Here is a 20,142-nt window from a genome sequence, read left to right as displayed (position 1 = left end):
ACAACCCTGAACCCATAGACAGGCCCTAACAACCCAGAACCCATAGACAGGCCCTAACAACCCAGAACCCATAGACAGGCCCTAACAACCCTGAACCCATAGACAGGCCCTAACAACCCAGAACCCATAGACAGGCCCTAACAACCCAGAACCCATAGACAGGCCCTAACAACCCTGAACCCATAGACAGGCCCTAACAACCCTGAACCCATAGACAGGCCCTAACAACCCAGAACCCATAGACAGGCCCTAACAACCCTGAACCCATAGGCAGGCCCTAACAACCCTGAACCCATAGACAGGCCCTAACAACCCTGAACCCATAGACAGGCCCTAACAACCCTGAACCCATAGACAGGCCCTAACAACCCTGCACCCATAGACAGGCCCTAACAACCCAGAACCCATAGACAGGCCCTAACAACCCTGCACCCATAGACAGGCCCTAACAACCCAGAACCCATAGACAGGCCCTAACAACCCAGAACCCATAGACAGGCCCTAACAACCCTGAACCCATAGACAGGCCCTAACAACCCTGCACCCATAGACAGGCCCTAACAACCCAGAACCCATAGACAGGCCCTAACAACCCAGAACCCATAGACAGGCCCTAACAACCCTGAACCCATAGGCTTTCACAAGGACTGATGAGTTAGTTGAGGATGCCAGTTGATGAGTTAGTTGAGGATGGCAGTTGATGAGTTAGTTGAGGATGCCAGTTGATGAGTTAGTTGAGGATGCCAGTTGATGAGTTAGTTGAGGATGCCAGTTGATGAGTTAGTTGAGGATGCCAGTTGATGAGTTAGTTGAGGATGCCAGTTGATGAGTTAGTTGAGGATGCCAGTTGATGAGTTAGTTGAGGATGCCAGTTGATGAGTTAGTTGAGGATGCCAGTTGATGAGTTAGTTGAGGATGCCAGTTGATGAGTTAGTTGAGGATGCCAGTTGATGAGTTAGTTGAGGATGCCAGTTGATGAGTTAGTTGAGGAGGCCAGTTGATGAGTTAGTTGAGGATGCCAGTTGATGAGTTAGTTGAGGATGCCAGTTGATGAGTTAGTTGAGGAGGCCAGTTGATGAGTTAGTTGAGGATGCCAGTTGATGAGTTAGTTGAGGAGGCCAGTTGATGAGTTAGTTGAGGATGCCAGTTGATGAGTTAGTTGAGGATGCCAGTTCTTGATTCTCTGTGTTGTCTCACTCTACTTTAAGGCCAGTTCTTGATTCTCTTTGTTGTCTCACTCTACTTTAAGGCCAGTTCTTGATTCTCTGTGTTGTCTCACTCTACTTTAAGGCCAGTTCTTGATTATCTGTGTTGTCTCACTCTACTTTATGTCATTTTGGATGAAAATGTCTGTTAAGTGGCATATACAGTATTTCATAATAATTCCTGTTTGTCTGTGTCTCTCCCTCGCTGCAGGAAGCCAGAGAAGGGTATCCAGTACCTGATAGAGAGAGGCTTCGTATCGGACACCCCAGTAGGCATCGCCCGCTTCATCCTGGAGAGGAAAGGACTGAGCAGACAGATGACAGGGGAGTTCCTGGGCTGCAGACAGAAACAGTTCAACAAGGACGTACTGGAGTGAGTGGCTAATCAGTCAACACTGCACTATACAGTACTGTGTTCTATCTCACTCTCTCTCTCTCACCCTTTCCTTTAGTAGAAGGATACATTATTAATCTGTCCCACTCTTCCTGTCTTCCTCTTTACTTCCTCCCTCTCTTCTTCTCTTACTTCATCCTTCCTCTTTACTTCCTCCCTCTCTTCTTCTCTTACTTCATCCTTCCTCTTTACTTCCTCCCTCTCTTCTTCTCTTACTTCATCCTTCCTCTTTACTTCCTCCCTCTCTTCTTCTCTTACTTCATCCTTCCTCTTTACTTCCTCCCTCTCTTCTTCTCTTACTTCATCCTTCCTCTTTACTTCCTCCCTCTCTTCTTCTCTTACTTCATCCTTCCTCTTTACTTCCTCCCTCTCTTCTTCTCTTACTTCATCCTTCCTCTTTACTTCCTCCCTCTCTTCTTCTCTTACTTCATCCTTCCTCTCTCTCTCTCTCTCTCTCTCTCTCCTCTTCTCCCTGTCCAGTTGTGTGGTGGATGAGTTGGACTTCTCAGGGATGGATCTGGATGATGCCCTCAGGAAGTTCCAGGCCCAGATCAAAGTCCAGGGGGAGGCCCAGAAGGTGGAGAGACTGATAGAGACTTTCAGGTAACTGGGACTTTTTTTGCAGCAGGACTATGGATACTATACTATAGTATGACTTGTGGATTTATGGACGTCTATGTTGTTGTAGTTTAGGTAGCTTATGTTGTCCACAACAGTATTCATTTCGTATTTTACTTTTTTGTGTCTGCTTTATATCTAATCTCTCTCTGTACTCCCCCCTCCCTCCAGTCAGCGGTACTGTGTGTGTAACCCGGTGCTGATCCAACAGTTCCAGAACCCCGACACCATCTTCATCCTGGCCTTCGCCATCATCCTCCTCAACACAGACATGTACTCTCCCAACGTCAAACCAGAGAGGAAGATGAAGCTGGAGGACTTCATCAAAAACCTCAGAGGTGAGGAGGATGCTGACTGTTTTCAGTACCTGATATAAAGCCATGACCTGTTGTTACTCCTTCATTCTTACTCCTCAAAACAAACACCAGGAGGTGTACTACATCTATTTCTCTCACTTCATCAGTCCTCATCAGTCTTCATCAGTCCTCATCAGTCTTCATCAGTCTTCATCAGTCCTCATCAGTCTTCATCAGTCTTCTTCAGTCTTCATCAGTCCTCATCAGTCCTCATCAGTTTTCATCAGTCTTCATCAGTCTTCATCAGTCCTCATCAGTCTTCATCAGTCTTCATCAGTCCTCATCAGTCCTCATCAGTCCTCATCAGTCCTCATCAGTCCATCAGTCTTCATCAGTCTTCATCAGTCTTCATCAGTCTTCATCCGTCCTCATCAGTCTTCATCAGTCTTCATCAGTCCTCATCAGTCTTCATCAGTCTTCATCATTCTTCATCAGTCCTCATCAGTCTTCATCAGTCCTCATCAGTCCTCATCAGTCTTCATCAGTCTTCGTCAGTCTTCATCAGTCCTCATCAGTCCTCATCAGTCCTCATCAGTCCTCATCAGTCCTCATCAGTCTTCATCAGTCTTCATCAGTCCTCATCAGTCTTCATCAGTCTTCATCAGTCCTCATCAGTCCCCATCAGTCCTCATCAGTCTTCATCAGTCTTCCCTTCCATCTACTCTTTATCTCTAGCTCTTCTTCTACAGAACTTTATGGAATCTCTATAGTAGTATTTGTATGTCACTCCTTTTCTCTGTTCACTAACACCCTCTCCCCTATGTGTGGTATGTCTCAGGAGTGGACAACGGTCAGGACATTCCCAGAGACCTGTTAGTAGGGATCTACCATCGTATAGAGAAATGGGAGCTACGCACCAACGATGACCACGTCTCACAAGTACAGGCTGTGGAGAGGGTTTTGGTCGGCAAGAAGCCTGTAAGTCTACATACAGTAGAAATGTGTCCAGATTTCTCTATTGAGGCTTATATAAAATGTAAAGTGATTAGCTTATTTGAGCATTTTATGAAAGCACAGACTCAGATTTTCTGAGTCTGTGTTGGAGGGAAACACGGGGAAGGTATGCTGCTTTAAAAGTTAATAAACTTTTTTATCCTACTTAAGAGACAAGTAGGAAAATGCCCTTTGAAAGACTTTGCTGAGATTTCACACTTCCTAGAGAGCTCTTCTTTTGTTTACGCCCATTCAGCATTACTCACACCCTCTTAAGCCTTAGCCCCACCCACACATGTAAACAGGTGAGTCAGCATGCCATTGTGCTCCAGAAAGCAGTCTCTCTATTTAAACCCAGCTAAATTCAGGGCAGCCATGTTTTTTGAGAGCTGTAGCAACACTTTTGCATTTGTCCAAAGCTTTTATCTTTCCAAAAAAAATCTGCAGTAGCAAAGATGACCTATATACTGACCAGGGAAGAGCCAATTCTGTTATAGACAGAAGCCTGCGACATGGCCAATCGGGACTCATCTCTCGGCATGTCCATTATCTCAGCCAATCATGACTAGCCGGAAAGGATCCTGTCTTTCTCCCTGTATAGCTCAGCGCTTTCTCCTTAGCTAAACTAGTCTCATAATTGAAAAATGTTTGTTCATATTTCCAGATCCCAGACCAGTTTGTTATTAAGGCACATGCAAGTTCACATGTTCAAGAAAGCATTTCTGGGGGAAAAAAAATTAAATAATAATAATTCAAACGGTTCTACTGTGAAGTAGGAACTGCCGTCAAATGCCTCAGATCCTGTTACCGGTCACAAATGTCTACCCCACAGGCTATGTACTGTAGCTAGAAGATTTGTGGTCCTCTGTAGCTCAGCTGGTAGAGCACGGCGCTTGTAACGCCAAGGGTAGTGGGTTCGATCCCCGGGACCACCCATACACAAAAATAAATGTATGCATGCATGACTGTAAGTCGCTTTGGATAAAAGCATCTGCAAAACGGCATATTATTATCTACCCATGGTAAAGGTCTGTTAGTGTGGACAAACCCCATACTGTAGGCACACACAGATGTTGCCCGATATGAAGTTGGATTTTGTAAACATTTATGTTAAATTGTATATTTGGGCCGGTAAGCCTGAACTGCAGGCTAACCTTTCTGTGTTGTGTGTGCAGGTGCTTTCGCTGCCCCACCGCAGGTTGGTGTGTTGCTGTCAGCTGTACGAGGTGCCTGACCCTAACAGAAGCCAGAGGGCTGGAGTCCACCAGAGAGAAGTCTTCCTCTTCAACGACCTGCTCGTAGTAAGACTCACCTGTGTGCCCTCTCGGAGCGTCACGTCTGTACCACATAGTGGCCAACACAAATAACAAGATAGAGGATAGAGAGAGTTTTGTCAATGCTGAGAACAGAATGTACAGTATATGTTTTAATGTTCTCTGAACGTTACTAACGTTTTCTTGTGTTTTTTTTTTGGAAGGTTTTCTTAACGTTCTCTGAACAATTTGAGAACATGACTTTAAATAGAACCATGAGGAAACCTGTAGGAAATGTAATGCTGAAGTACTGAAATTCCCACATTGTTTCTTAATGTTCTTTGAACTATTTGAGAACATTCCCAATGTCAAACCAGTTGGAGAACATCCCTAGAACATTACCAAAAAAAGAAATTAAATGTAACCATGTTTGAACTTTAGGAAAAGTTATGTTAACGTAGTGAAATACCAAATAAAATAACGTCAAGTTCCTTAATGTGCCGAGAATGTTCCAAAGCAACTATCCTGCACCATTCCCAGAAAGTTGTGGGAAGGTTGTGTGCAAAATAATCGTAGGACAACCACACTCTCACCAAGCTCTATGAAACATATGGTTCTCAGAACATTAGGTGCTAGCTGGGTAACATAAATAAAGATGTTATCACTCATCCCACCTACAGGTAACCAAGATCTTCCAGAAGAAGAAGACCTCTGTGACATACAGTTTCAGACAGTCCTTCCCACTAGTCGAAATGCAGGTCCACATGTTCCAGAACCAGTGTAAGTGTGTGTGTGTGTGTGTTGGATTGCCTATGTGCATGTGTACTCCTGTAAGTATTGAGCTACATCCAGATTCTACACCCTTCTCCCAATGTGTGCACTTCACAGTGCGCACTAGCACACTTCCCGTCGTAGATTTTAAATCATAGGATTGGTATAAGCACTAGCTGGAGGGAGTTTCACCATTGGTAAAGCCATGACAGGAAGTGTTCAAGTGCACACTATGGGAGGGGTGCAGAATGGGGAGGCAGGATTTGTTACCCTGTGAAATGTACCCTGTGTGGTGTACCCTGTGTGGTGTACCCTGTGTGATGTACCCTGTGTGATGTACCCTGTGTGATGTACCCTATGTGGTCTACCCTGTGCGATGTACCCTGTGTGGTGTACCCTGTGCGATGTACCCTGTGTGGTGTACCCTGTGTGATGTACCCTGTGTGATGTACCCTGTGTGGTGTACCCTGTGAGATGTACCCTGTGTGATGTACCCTGTGTGATGTACCCTGTGTGGTGTACCCTGTGTGGTGTACCCTGTGTGATGTACCCTGTGAGATGTACCCTGTGTGGTGTACCATGTGAGATGTACCCTGTGTGGTGTACCATGTGAGATGTACCCTGTGTGGTGTACCCTGTGTGGTGTACCCTGTGTGATGTACCCTGTGTGGTGTACCCTGTGTGGTGTACCCTGTGTGGTGTACCCTGTGTGGTGTACCATGTGAGATGTACCCTGTGTGATGTACCCTATGAGATGTACCCTGTGTGGTGTACCCTGTGTGGTGTACCCTGTGTGATGTACCCTGTGAGATGTACCCTGTGTGGTGTACCCTGTGTGATGTACCCTATGAGATGTACCCTGTGTGGTGTACCCTGTGTGGTGTACCCTGTGTGGTGTACCCTGTGTGGTGTACCCTGTGTAATGTACCCTGTGTGATGTACCCTATGACATGTACCCTGTGTGGTGTACCCTGTGTAATGTACCCTGTGTGGTGTACCCTGTGAGATGTACCCTGTGTGGTGTACCCTGTGTGGTGTACCCTGTGTGGTGTACCCTATGAGATGTACCCTGTGTGGTGTACCCTGTGTGGTGTACCCTGTGTGGTGTACCCTGTGTGGTGTACCCTGTGTAATGTACCCTGTGTGATGTACCCTGTGTGGTGTACCCTATGAGATGTACCCTGTGTGGTGTACCCTGTGTGGTGTACCCTGTGTGGTGTACCCTGTGTGGTGTACCCTGTGTAATGTACCCTGTGTGATGTACCCTATGACATGTACCCTGTGTGGTGTACCCTGTGTAATGTACCCTGTGTGGTGTACCCTGTGAGATGTACCCTGTGTGGTGTACCCTGTGTGGTGTACCCTGTGTGGTGTACCCTGTGAGATGTACCCTGTGTGGTGTACCCTGTGTGGTGTACCCTGTGTGGTGTACCCTGTGTGGTGTACCCTGTGAGATGTACCCTGTGAGATGTACCCTGTGTGGTGTACCCTGTGTGGTGTACCCTGTGTGGTGTACCCTGTGTGGTGTACCCTGTGAGATGTACCCTGTGTGATGTACCCTATGACATGTACCCTGTGTGGTGTACCCTGTGTGATGTACCCTGTGTGGTGTACCCTGTGAGATGTACCCTGTGTGGTGTACCCTGTGTGGTGTACCCTGTGAGATGTACCCTGTGTGGTGTACCCTGTGTGGTGTACCCTGTGTGGTGTACCCTGTGTGGTTTAACCTGTGAGATGTACCCTGTGTGGTGTACCCTGTGAGATGTACCCTGTGTGGTGTACCCTGTGTGGTGTACCCTGTGTGGTGTACCCTGTGTGGTGTACCCTGTGAGATGTACCCTGTGTGGTGTACCCTGTGAGATGTACCCTGTGTGGTGTACCCTGTGTGGTGTACCCTGTGTGATGTACCCTGTGAGATGTACCCTGTGTGGTGTACCCTGTGAGATGTACCCTGTGTGGTGTACCCTGTGTGGTGTACCCTGTGTGGTGTACCCTGTGAGATGTACCCTGTGTGGTGTACCCTGTGTGGTGTACCCTGTGTGATGTACCCTGTGAGATGTACCCTGTGTGGTGTACCCTGTGAGATGTACCCTGTGTGGTGTACCCTGTGAGATGTACCCTGTGTGGTGTACCCTGTGTGGTGTACCCTGTGTGGTGTACCCTGTGAGATGTACCCTGTGTGGTGTACCCTGTGTGGTGTACCCTGTGTGGTGTACCCTGTGTGGTGTACCCTGTGTGTGTATTACTGTACAGTATGTGTTGTGTAAACATGTCTCCTCTCTCCCCTGCAGACTACCCCCATGGTGCCCGTCTGACGTCAGCCAACCCTGGCGGGGAAAGAAAGGTTCTGATTGTGTTTAATGCTCCGAGCCAGCAGGACAGAACACGCTTCACCTCCGACTTGAGAGAGAGCATCGCTGAGGTGCAGGAGATGGAGAAATACAGAGTTGAGTGTGAGTAAACTATACAATACTGGATAAAATACTTTATTATTCCATAGGGGAATATTACGGGATAGTATAATATACAACTAATGTGATAACCATATACCTTTTAAAGCAAAGTAATCCCTAATGTGATAACCGTATACCTTTTAAAGCAAAGTAATCCCTAATGTGATAACCATAAACATTTTAAAGCAAAGTAATCCCTAATGTGATAACCATATACCTTTTAAAGCAAAGTAATGCCTAATGTGATAACCATTTACCTTTTAAAGCAAAGTAATCCCTAATGTGATAACCATATACCTTTTAAAGCAAAGTAATCCCTAATGTGATAACCGTATACCTTTTAAAGCAAAGTAATCCCTAATGTGATAACCATATACCTTTTAAAGCAAAGTAATGCCTAATGTGATAACCATTTACCTTTTAAAGCAAAGTAATCCCTAATGTGATAACCATATACCTTTTAAAGCAAAGTAATCCCTAATGTGATAACCATATACCTTTTAAAGCAAAGTAATCTCTAATGTATTAACCATATACCTTTTAAAGCAAAGTAATCTCTAATGTGATAACCATATACCTTTTAAAGCAAATTAATCTCTAATGTGATAACCATATACCTTTTAAAGCAAAGTAATCTCTAATGTGATAACCATATACCTTTTAAAGCTAAGTAATCCCTAATGTGATAATCATATACCTTTTAAAGCAACGTAATCCCTTCCCACTTTTATTCTCTACTCACTTCTTGGTCTCTTCTCTCTCTCTCTCTCTCTCTCTCTATCTCTCTCTCTCGCTACAGCGGAGTTGGAGAAGCAGAAAGGGGTGATGAGGCAGGTTGTGGACGGGTCTGGCGGTGTTGGTCCTAGCTGCGGCGTGAAGGCGGTGAACGGCACTCTGGGTAGGCCCAGTCTGGACGACAGCTATGTCTCCGCAGACGGACTAAAACGTACCGCGCTCAGCTCATCACTGAGAGACCTAGCAGACACAGGTATATACACAGGTAGACACACACACATGACAGACAGACACACACACACACATTGGACAGACATACTGGACACCAGACCTGGGTCAAATACATGTGTGAAATACTTTCTATCTTATAAATACAACCTTAACAAAAACAACCTTATAAATAGCTTTTCGCTGGCAGTTAAATGCTCACTTAACTTTTTAAACATCTAAAATTGAAATATAAATTTAATATAATTTTATAATTTTATATAATATATATATATAAATATACTTTTTTTTTTTTTATTGTCTTTTTGTGAAGATGTCAATAGAGTGTTAGACGAAACAAAGTGATTTGAAACAAACAGTCATTCAGCAGGGCGTTGTACAGTCATTCTGACTGAAGGTCGGAGCCAAGGCCTGCTGTGTTGTGAGGGAGGGAAGTGTTAATTATAGAACAGATCGTGATCCACAGAAAGAGAGAGAGAGCACAGTGCTAAGGAACTGTTATTGCAGCAGGTTGACGTTTATTGGGACGAGTCTTGTCCTTGAGGAAGAACTGAGCGATTTCCGTTACATGGGCCAGTTGCAAAGTCAAAATTGGCTATATGAATGAATTAATGAATGAATTATTGAATGAATTACATTTAATTTTTTGTGTCAAATCCGCAGTTGGCAAACCTTCCCTTATGGGATTAATTGACAAATAAACAAACATTACAATAATTTACCGTGATCATTCTTCTTCCGGTGTTCTCTGCAGTGTGCATCGCATAAAGAGTGAAAAATATATATATACAGTACCAGTCAAAAATTTGGACACACCTACTCATTCAAGGGATGTTCTTTATTTTTACTATTTTCTATATTGTAGAATAATAGAGAAGACATCAAAACTATGAAATAACACAAATGGAATCATGTAGTAACCCAAAAAGTGTTAAACAAATAAAAATATATTTTATATTTGAGATTCTTCAAATACATTTACATTTTTACATTTACGTCATTTAGCAGACGCTCTTATCCAGAGCGACTTACAAATAGGTGCATTCACCTTATAGCCAGTGGGATAACCACTTTACAATGTTTTTTTTTTTTTTTTGGGGGGGGGGGGTAGAAGGATTACTTTATCCTATCTCAGGTATTCCTTAAAGAGGTGGGGTTTCAAGTGTCTCCGGAAGGTGGTGAGTGACTCCGCTGTCCTGGCGTCGTGAGGGAGCTTGTTCCACCATTGGGGTGCCAGAGCAGCGAACAGTTTTGACTGGGCTGAGCGGGAACTATGCTTCCGCAGAGGTAGGGGAGCCAGCAGGCCAGAGGTGGATGAACGCAGTGCCCTCGTTTGGGTGTAGGGACTGATCAGAGCCTGAAGGTACGGAGGTGCCGTTCCCCTCACAGCTCCGTAGGCAAGCACCATGGTCTTGTAGCAGATGCGAGCTTCAACTGGAAGCCAGTGGAGTGTGCGGAGGAGCGGGGTGACGTGAGAGAACTTGGGAAGGTTGAACACCAGACGGGCTGCGACATTCTGGATTAGTTGTAGGGGTTTAATGGCACAGGCAGGGAGCCCAGCCAACAGCGAGTTGCAGTAATCCAGACGGGAGATAACAAGTGCCTGGATTAGGACCTGTGCCGCTTCCTGTGTAAGGCAGGGTCGTACTCTCCGGATGTTGTAGAGCATGAACCTACAGGATCGGGTCACCGCCTTGATGTTGGCGGAGAACGACAGGGTGTTGTCCAGGGTCACGCCAAGGCTCTTCGCACTCTGGGAGGAGGACACAACGGAGTTGTCAACCGTGATGGCGTGATCATGGAACGGGCAGTCCTTCCCCGGGAGGAAGAGCAGCTCCGTCTTGCCGAGGTTCAGCTTGAGGTGGTGATCCGTCATCCATACTGATATGTCTGCCAGACATGCAGAGATGCGATTCGCCACCTGGTTATCAGAAGGGGGAAAGGAGAAGATTAGTTGTGTGTCGTCAGCGTAGCAATGATAGGAGAGGCCATGTGAGGATATGACAGTGCCAAGTGACTTGGTGTATAGCGAGAATAGGAGAGGGCCTAGAACTGAGCCCTGGGGGACACCAGTGGTGAGAGCACGTGGTGCGGAGACAGCTTCTCGCCACGCCACTTGGTAGGAGCGACCTGTCAGGTAGGACGCAATCCAAGAGTGAGCCGCGCCGGAGATGCCCAGCTCGGAGAGGGTGGAGAGGAGGATCTGATGGTTCACAGTATCAAAGGCAGCAGACAGGTCTAGAAGGACAAGAGCAGAGGAGAGAGAGTTAGCTTTAGCAGTGCGGAGAGCCTCCGTGACACAGAGAAGAGCAGTCTCAGTTGAATGACCAGTCTTGAAACCTGACTGGTTTGGATCAAGAAGGTCATTCTGAGAGAGATAGCAAGAGAGTTGGCTAAAGACGGCACGCTCAATAGTTTTGGAGAGAAAAGAAAGAAGGGATACTGGTCTGTAGTTGTTGACATCAGAGGGATCGAGTGTTGGTTTTTTGAGAAGTGGTGCAACTCTCGCTCTCTTGAAGACGGAAGGGACATAGCCAGCGGTCAAGGATGAGTTGATCAGCGAGGTGAGGTAAGGGAGAAGGTCACCGGAGATGGTCTGGAGAAGAGAGGAGGGGATAGGGTCAAGCGGGCAGGTTGTTGGGCGGCCTGCCGTCACAAGTCGCAAGATTTTATCTGGAGAGAGAGGGGAGAAAGAAGTCAAAGCATAGGGTAGGGCAGTGTGAGCAGGACCAGCAGTGTTTTTTGACTTAACAAACGAGGATCGGATGTCGTCAACCTTCTTTTCAAAATGGTTGACGAAGTCATCCACAGAGAGGGAGGAGGGGGGGGGGGGTTCAGCAGGGAGGAGAATGTGGCAAAGAGCTTCCTAGGGTTAGAGGCGGATGCTTGGAATTTAGAGTGGTAGAAAGTGGCCTTAGCAGCAGAAACTGATGAAGAAAATGTAGAGAGGAGGGAGTGAAAAGATGCCAGGTCCGCAGGGAGTCTAGTTTTCTTCCATTTCCGCTCAGCTGCCCGGAGCTCTGTTCTGTGAGCTCGCAATGAGTCATCAAGCCACGGAGCTGGAGGGGAGGACCGAGCCGGCCGGGAGGATGGGGGACATAGAGAGTCAAAGGATGCAGAAAGGGAGGAGAGGAGGGTTGAGGAGGCAGAATCAGGAGATTGGAGGGAGAAGGATTGAGCAGAGGGAAGAGATGATAGGATGGAAGAGGAGAGAGTAGCGGGAGAGAGAGAGCGAAGGTTGCGACGGCGCATTACCATCTGTGTAGGGGCAGAGTGAGTAGTGTTGGAGGAGAGGGAGAGAGAAAAGGATACAAAGTAGTGGTCGGAGACTTGGAGGGGAGTTGCAGTGAGATTAGTAGAAGAACAGCATCTAGTGAAGATGAGGTCAAGCGTATTGCCTGCCTTGTGAGTAGGGGGGGACGGTGAGAGGGTGAGGTCAAAAGAGGAGAGGAGTGGAAAGAAGGAGGCAGAGAGAAATGAGTCAAATGTAGACGTAGGGAGGTTGAAATCCCCCAGAACTGTGAGCGGTGAGCCATCCTCAGGAAAGGAACTTATCAAGGCGTCAAGCTCATTGATGAACTCTCCAAGGGAACCTGGAGGGCGATAGATGACAAGGATATTAAGCTTAAATGGGCTAGTGACTGTGACAGCATGGAATTCAAATGAGGAGATAGACAGATGGGTCAGGGGAAAAATTGAGAATGTCCACTTGGGAGAGATTCCTGTGCCACCACCCCGCTGACCAGATGCTCTCGGGGTATGCGAGAACACATGGTCAGACGAGGAGAGAGCAGCAGGAGTAGCAGTGTTTTCAGTGGTAATCCATGTTTCCGTCAGCGCCAAGAAGTCGAGGGACTGGAGGGTAGCATAGGCTGAGATGAACTCTGCCTTGTTGGCAGCAGAACGGCAGTTCCAGAGGCTGCCTGAGACCTGGAACTCCACGTGGGTCGTGCGTGCAGGGACCACCAGGTTAGAGAGGCAGCAGCCACACGGTGTGAGGCGTTTGTGTAGCCTGTGCGGAGAGGAGAGAACAGGGATAGGCAGATGCATAGTTGACAGGCTGCAGCAGATGGCTACAATAATGCAGAGGAGATCGGAATGAAATGAACTAAACATCTAAACATCTCCCAAATATAACTCTCCCAACTTCCACCTCAGAAACTATAATTGTTGTAAACTACAGCGGTTCAATGTTTTCTAGGAATAGACTAACTTAGTTGTCCGGGCACCTCGTCATAAGACGCCACAGCCAGCTAGCATGCCGGTCTCCAACAACACGGTTTAGCGCCAATACTCAGCCACAACAACCCACCAGTGTATCAACACGCAAGCAGATCGTTCGTGTCCGTGTCTAACGTTGTGGGTTAGTCCCGACAGCTTGAGCGAGTCCGTCGTCAACTTATTCAGCCAGTTAGTTACCTAGAATAGTTAGCAAACTAGCTAGCCATTGCTTTCAGACAAAGAAGAACCCCTCCTTTCACGGCAGCTAAATTTTAAGCACAGTAGCCACTTGCTACCTAACGTTAACGGTTCAGACAATGAGGTTAGAAAACAGCTGAATGGTAGGCAGTTCTTGTATGTAATTATTGTATGTAATTATTGTAGGCAGCCAGCTGGCGTAATTACAAGCACTCTCAGGCGTGAAACAACTATACCGTTGCTAATAGCTACTCGCCAGCTAGTCCAGGTGGTGAGTTAGCTAGCTAGCTAGCTTCGTGCTACACCCGGCACCGCCGAATACAGTACTAACCTGCAATAATTACATACAACAACCCACGATACCTACCTACAATACCTAACTACAATCTAAATACATAGTTTAAGCCTTACTCGACAAACCCAAGCTATGTATAAAGCCAAACTTACCCGACGCCAAGCTTACCCGATGACCTCCTTTTCAGCTCAGCTCAGTTGTTGCTCAGCTCAGCTCAGTTGCCATGAACTCTGTGAAGTATTTATTTGGCCTGCAATATCTGAGGCTGGTAACTCTAATGAACTTATCCTCTGCAGCAGAGGTAAATCTGGGTCTTCCATTCCTGTGGCGGTCCTCATGACAGCCCGTTTCATCATAGCGCTTCATGGTTTTTGCGACTACACTTGAAGAAACTTTCGAAGTTCTTGAAATGTTCTGTATTGACTGACCTTCATGTCTTAAAGTGATGATGGACTGTCATTTCTCTTTGCTTATTTGAGCTGTTATTGCCATAAAATGGACTTGGTCTTTTACCTAATAGGGCTATCTTCTGTATACCAACCCTACCTTGTCACAACACAACTGATTGGCTCAAACGCATTAAGAAGGAAAGAAATTCCACAAATTCACTTTTAAAAAGGCACACCTGGTAATGCATTCCAGGTGACTACCTCATGAAGCTGGTTGAGAGAATGCCAAGAGTGTGCAAAGCTGTCATCAAAGCAAAGGGTGACTATTTGAAGAATCAGAAATATAAAATATATTTTGATTTGTAAAGACATTTAAAAAAAATGAAAGGTTACTGCGTGATTCCATATTGTGTTATATCATGGTGTTGAGCTCTTCACTATTATTCTACAATGTAAAAAATAGTAAAAATAAAGAAAAACCCTTGAATGAGTAGGTGTGTCAAAAACTTTTGACTGGTAGTGTATATATATATATATATATATATATATATATATATATACACACACAGTGGGGGAAAAAAGTATTTAGTCAGCCACCAATTGTGCAAGTTCTCCCACTTAAAAAGATGAGAGAGGCCTGTAATTTTCATCATAGGTACACGTTAACTATGAAAGACAAATTGAGATTTTTTTTCTCCAGAAAATCACATTGTAGGATTTTTAATGAATTTATTTGCAAATTATGGTGGAAAATAAGTATTTGGTCACCTACAAACAAGCAAGATTTCTGGCTCTCACAGACCTGTAACTTCTTCTTTAAGAGGCTTCTCTGTCCTCCACTCGTTACCTGTATTAATGGCACCTGTTTGAACTTGTTATCAGTATAAAAGACACCTGTCCACAAACTCAAACAGTCACACTCCAAACTCCACTATGGACAAGACCAAAGAGCTGTCAAAGGACACCTGAAACAAAATTGTAGACCTGCACCAGGCTGGGAAGACTGAATCTGCAATAGGTAAGCAGCTTGGTTTGAAGAAATCAACTGTGGGAGCAATTATTAGGAAATGGAAGACATACAAGACCACTGATAATCTCCCTCGATCTGGGGCTCCACGCAAGATCTCACCCCGTGGGGTCAAAATGATCACAAGAACGGTGAGCAAAAATCCCAGAACCACATGGGGGGACCTAGTGAATGACCTGCAGAGAGCTGGGACCAAAGTAACAAAGCCTACCATCAGTAACACACTACGCCGCCAGGGACTCAAATCCTGCAGTGCCAGACATGTCCCCCTGCTTAAGCCAGTACATGTCCAGGCCCGTCTGAAGTTTGCTAGAGTGCATTTGGATGATCCAGAAGAGGATTGGGAGAATGTCATATGGTCAGATGAAACCAAAAAAAGAACTTTTTGGTAAAAACTCAACTCGTTGTGTTTGGAGGACAAAGAATGCTGAGTTGCATCCAAAGAACACCATACCTACTGTGAAGCATGGGGGTGGAAACATCATGCTTTGGGGCTGTTTTTCTGCAAAGGGACCAGGACGACTGATCCGTGTAAAGGAAATAATGAATGGGGCCATGTATCTTCAGATTTTGAGTGAAAACCGCATTGAAGATGAAACGTGGCTGGGTCTTTCAGCATGACAATGATCCCAAACACACCGCCCGGGCATTTCAAGGTCCTGGAGTGGCCTAGCCAGTCTCCAGATCTCAATCCCATAGAAAATCTTTGGAGGGAGTTGAAAGTCCGTGTTGCCCAGCGACAGCCCCAAAACATCACTGCTCTAGAGGAGATCTGCATGGAGGAATGGGCCAAAATACCAGCAACAGTGTGTGAAAACCTTGTGAAGACTTACAGAAAACGTTTGACCTGTGTCATTGCCAACAAAGGGTATATAACAAAGTATTGAGAAACTTTTGTTATTGACCAAATACTTATTTTCCAACATAATTTGCAAATAAATTCATAAAAAATCCTACAATGTGATTTTCTGGATTTTCTTTTCTCATTTTGTCTGTCATAGTTGACGTGTACCTATGATGAAAATTACAGGCCTCTCTCATCTTTTTAAGTGGGAGAACTTGCACAATTGGTGGCTGACTAAATCCTTTTTCCCCCCACTTTGTGCATGACACAAGTAATTTTTCCAACAATTGTTTACAGACAGATTATTTCACTTATAATTCACTGTATCACAATTCCTGTGCGTAAGAAGTTTACATACACTAAGTTGACTGTGCTTTTAAACAGCTTGGAAAATTCCAGAAAATGATGTAATGTCTTTAGAAGCTTCTCATAGGCTAATTGACATCATTTTGAGTCAATTGGAGGTGTACCTGTGGATGTATTTCAAGGCTTACCTTCAAACTCAGCGCCTCTGCTTGATATCATGTGAAAATCAAAAGAAATCAGCCAAGACCTCAGAAAAAAAATTGTAGACCTCAACAAGTCTGGTTCATCCTTGGGAGCAAGTTCCAAACGCCTGAAGGTACCACGTTCATCTATACAAACAATAGTACGCAAGTATAAACACCATGGGACCACGCAGCCGTCATACTGCTCAGGAAGGAGACGCGTTCTGTCTCCTAGAGATGAACGTACTTTGGTGCGAAAAGTGCAAATCAATCCCAGAACAACAGCAAAGGACCTTGTGAAGATGCAGGAGGAAACAGGTATGAAAGTATCTATATCCACAGTAAAACGAGTCCTATATCGACATAACCTGAAAGGCCGCTCAGCAAGGAAGAAGCCACTGCTCCAAAACCGCCATAAAAAAGCCAGACTATGGTTTGCAACTGCACATGGGGACAAAGATCGTACTTTTTGGAGAAATGTCCTCTGGTCTGATGAAACAAAAATAGAACTGTTTGGCCATAATGACCATCGTTATGTTTGGAGGAAAAAGGGGGGAGCTTTCAAGCCGAAGAACACCATCCCAACCGTGAAGCACAGGGGTGGCAGCATCATGCTGTGGGGGTGCTTTGCTGCAGGAGGGACTGGTGCACTTCACAAAATAGATGGCATCATGAGGAAGGAAACTTATGTGGATATATTGAAGCAACATCTCAAGACATTAGTCAGGAAGTTAAAGCTTGGTCGCAAATGGGTCTTCCAAATGGACAATGACCCCAACCATACTTCCAAAGTTGTGGCAAAATGGCTTAAGGACAACAAAGTCAAGGTATTGGAGTGGCCATCACAAAGCCCTAACCTCAATCCTATAGAAAATGTGTGGGCAGAACTGAAAAAGCTTGTGCGAGCAAGGAGGCCTACATACCTGACTCAGTTACATCAGCTCTGTCAGGAGGAATGGACCAAAATTCACCCAACTTATTGTGGGAAGCTTGTGGAAGGCTACCCGAAACGTTTGACCCAAGTTAAACAATTTAAAGGCAATGCTACCAGATACTAATTGAGTGTATGTAAACTTCTGAACTTCTGATGAAAGAAACAAAAGTTGAAATAAATCATTCTCTCTACTATTATTCGGACATTTCACATTCTTAAAATAAAGTGGTGATCCTAACTGACGTAAGACAGGGAATTTTTACTAGGATTAAGTGTCAGGAATTGTGAAAAACTGAGTTTAAATGTATTTGGCTAAGGTGTATGTAAACTTCAGACTTCAACTGTATATAGATCAAATAAATAATAATAAGATTAATAATAATAAATAGTAAATAAGGTTATCCAAACAATAATTAATTTGATATAATATAATATATATTACTTAATCCCTAGAGTAGTAAAAAATATACATACATACATACATACATACATACATACATACATACACACACACACACACACACACACACACACACACACACACACACACACACACACACACACACACACACACACACACACACACACACACACACACACACACACACACACACACATACACACACACAGACATGTCTCTATAAGCTTGGCACATCTAGCCACCTTTTGCAGCAATTACAGCTGCAAGTATCTTGGGGTATGTCTCTATAAGCTTGGCACATCTAGCCACTGGGATTTTTGCCCATTCTTCAAGGCAAAACTGCTCCAGCTCCTTCAAGTTGGATGGGATCTGCTGGTGTACAGCAATCTTTAAGTCATACCACAGATTCTCAATTGGATTGAAGTCTGGGCTTTGATTCCAAGACATTTAAATGTTTCCCCTTAAACCAATCGAGTGTTGCTTCAGCAGTATGCTTAGGGTCATTGTCCTGCTGGAAGGTGAACCTGCATCCCAGTCTCAAATCTCTGGAAGTCTGAAACAGGTTTCCCTCAAGAATTTCCCTGTATTTAGCGCCATCAATCATTCCTTCAATTCTGACCAGTTTCCCAGTCCCTGCCGATGAAAAACATCCCCACAGCATGATGCTACCACCACCATGCTTCACTGTGGGGATGGTGTTCTCGGGGTGATGAGAGGTGTTGGGTTTGCGCCAGACATAGCGTTTTCCTTGATGGCCAAAAAGCTCAATTTTAGTCTCATCTGACCAGAGTACCTTCTTCCATATGTTTGGGGAGTCTTCCACATGCCTTTTGGCGAACACCAAACGTGTTTGCTTATTTTTTTCTTTAAGCAATGGCTTTTTTCTGGCCACTCTTCCATAAAGCCCAGCTCTGTGGAGTGTACGGCTTAAAGTGGTCCTATGGACAGATACTCCAATCTCCGCTGTGGAGCTTTGCAGCTCCTTCAGGGTTATCTTTGGTCTCTTTGTTGTCTCTCTGATTAATGCCCTCCTTGCCTGGTCCGTGAGTTTTGGTGGGCGGCCCTCTCTTGGCAGGTTTGTTGTGGTGCCATATTCCTTTCCATTTTTTAATAATGGATTTAATGGTGCTCCGTGGGATGTTCAAAGTTTCTGATTTTTTTTAATAACCCAACCCTGATCTGTACTTCTCCACAACTTTGTCCCTGACCTGTTTGGAGAGCTCCTTGGTCTTCATGGTGCCACTTGCTTGGTGATGCCCCTTGCTTAGTGGTGTTGCAGACTCTGGGGCCTTTCAGAACAGGTGTATATATATACTGAGATCATGTGACACTTAGAATGCACACAGGTGGACTTTATTTAACTAATTATGTGACTTCTGAAGGTAATTGGTTGCACCAGATCTTATTTAGGGGCTTCATAGCAAAGGGGGTGAATACATATGCACGCTCCACTTTTCCATTATTTATTTTGTAGATGTTTTTTTAAACAAGTTATTTTTTTAATTTCACTTCACCAATTTGGACTATTTTGTGTATGTCCATTACATGAAATCCAAATGAAAATCCATTTAAATTACAGGTTGTAATGCAACAAAATAGGAAAAAATGCCAAGGGGGATGAATACTTTTGCAAGGCACTGTATATCTGGTGGTCTGTCTCCTCAGCCACATAATGCCAGGGTATATCTGGTGGTCTGTCTCCTCAGCCACATAATGCCAGGGTATATCTGGTGGTCTGTCTCCTCAGCCACATAATGCCGGGGTATATCTGGTGGTCTGTCTCCTCAGCCACATAATGCCAGGGTATATCTGGTGGTCTGTCTCCTCAGCCACATAATGCCAGGGTATATCTGGTGGTCTGTCTCCTCAGCCACATAATGCCAGGGTATATCTGGTGGTCTGTCTCCTCAGCCACATAATGCCAGGGTATATCTGGTGGTCTGTCTCCTCATGGCTCAGCTACATAATGCCAGGGTATATCTGGTGGTCTGTCTCCTCAGCTACATAATGCCAGGGTATATCTGGTGGTCTGTCTCCTCAGCCACATAATGCCAGGGTATATCTGGTGGTCTGTCTCCTCAGCCACATAATGCCAGGGTATATCTGGTGGTCTGTCTCCTCAGCTACATAATGCCAGGGTATATCTGGTGGTCTGTCTCCTCAGCTACATAATGCCAGGGTATATCTGGTGGTCTGTCTCCTCAGCCACATAATGCCAGGGTATATCTGGTGGTCTGTCTCCTCAGCCACATAATGCCAGGGTATATCTGGTGGTCTGTCTCCTCATGGCTCAGCTACATAATGCCAGGGTATATCTGGTGGTCTGTCTCCTCAGCTACATAATGCCAGGGTATATCTGGTGGTCTGTCTCCTCAGCCA

The 20,142-nt window shown here is 45.1% G+C and overlaps 1 protein-coding gene across 1 annotated transcript in view; it reads left to right on the top strand.

The window, feature by feature from the left end:
- LOC311149462 (IQ motif and SEC7 domain-containing protein 1-like) overlaps positions 1 to 20,142 on the top strand; it is a gene marked incomplete at both ends in the record, with an annotated part of 49,488 nt that overhangs the window by 23,360 nt on the left and 5,986 nt on the right. The window contains 8 exons of the mRNA XM_084186659.1: positions 1,417 to 1,578; positions 2,080 to 2,202; positions 2,389 to 2,555; positions 3,352 to 3,491; positions 4,682 to 4,807; positions 5,440 to 5,539; positions 7,822 to 7,983; positions 8,783 to 8,971. Of these exons, the coding sequence (XP_084042785.1) occupies positions 1,417 to 1,578; positions 2,080 to 2,202; positions 2,389 to 2,555; positions 3,352 to 3,491; positions 4,682 to 4,807; positions 5,440 to 5,539; positions 7,822 to 7,983; positions 8,783 to 8,971 (1,169 nt within the window). The remainder of the gene's footprint in view (positions 1 to 1,416; positions 1,579 to 2,079; positions 2,203 to 2,388; positions 2,556 to 3,351; positions 3,492 to 4,681; positions 4,808 to 5,439; positions 5,540 to 7,821; positions 7,984 to 8,782; positions 8,972 to 20,142) is intronic.

The sequence above is a fragment of the Coregonus lavaretus genome (assembly GCF_964263955.1).
Source record: "Coregonus lavaretus genome assembly, chromosome: 22".
NCBI classification, from domain to species: Eukaryota; Metazoa; Chordata; class Actinopteri; order Salmoniformes; family Salmonidae; genus Coregonus; species Coregonus lavaretus.
The sequence above is the reverse complement of the archived record's forward strand: the minus strand, read 5'-3'. Positions and strand labels throughout refer to the sequence as shown.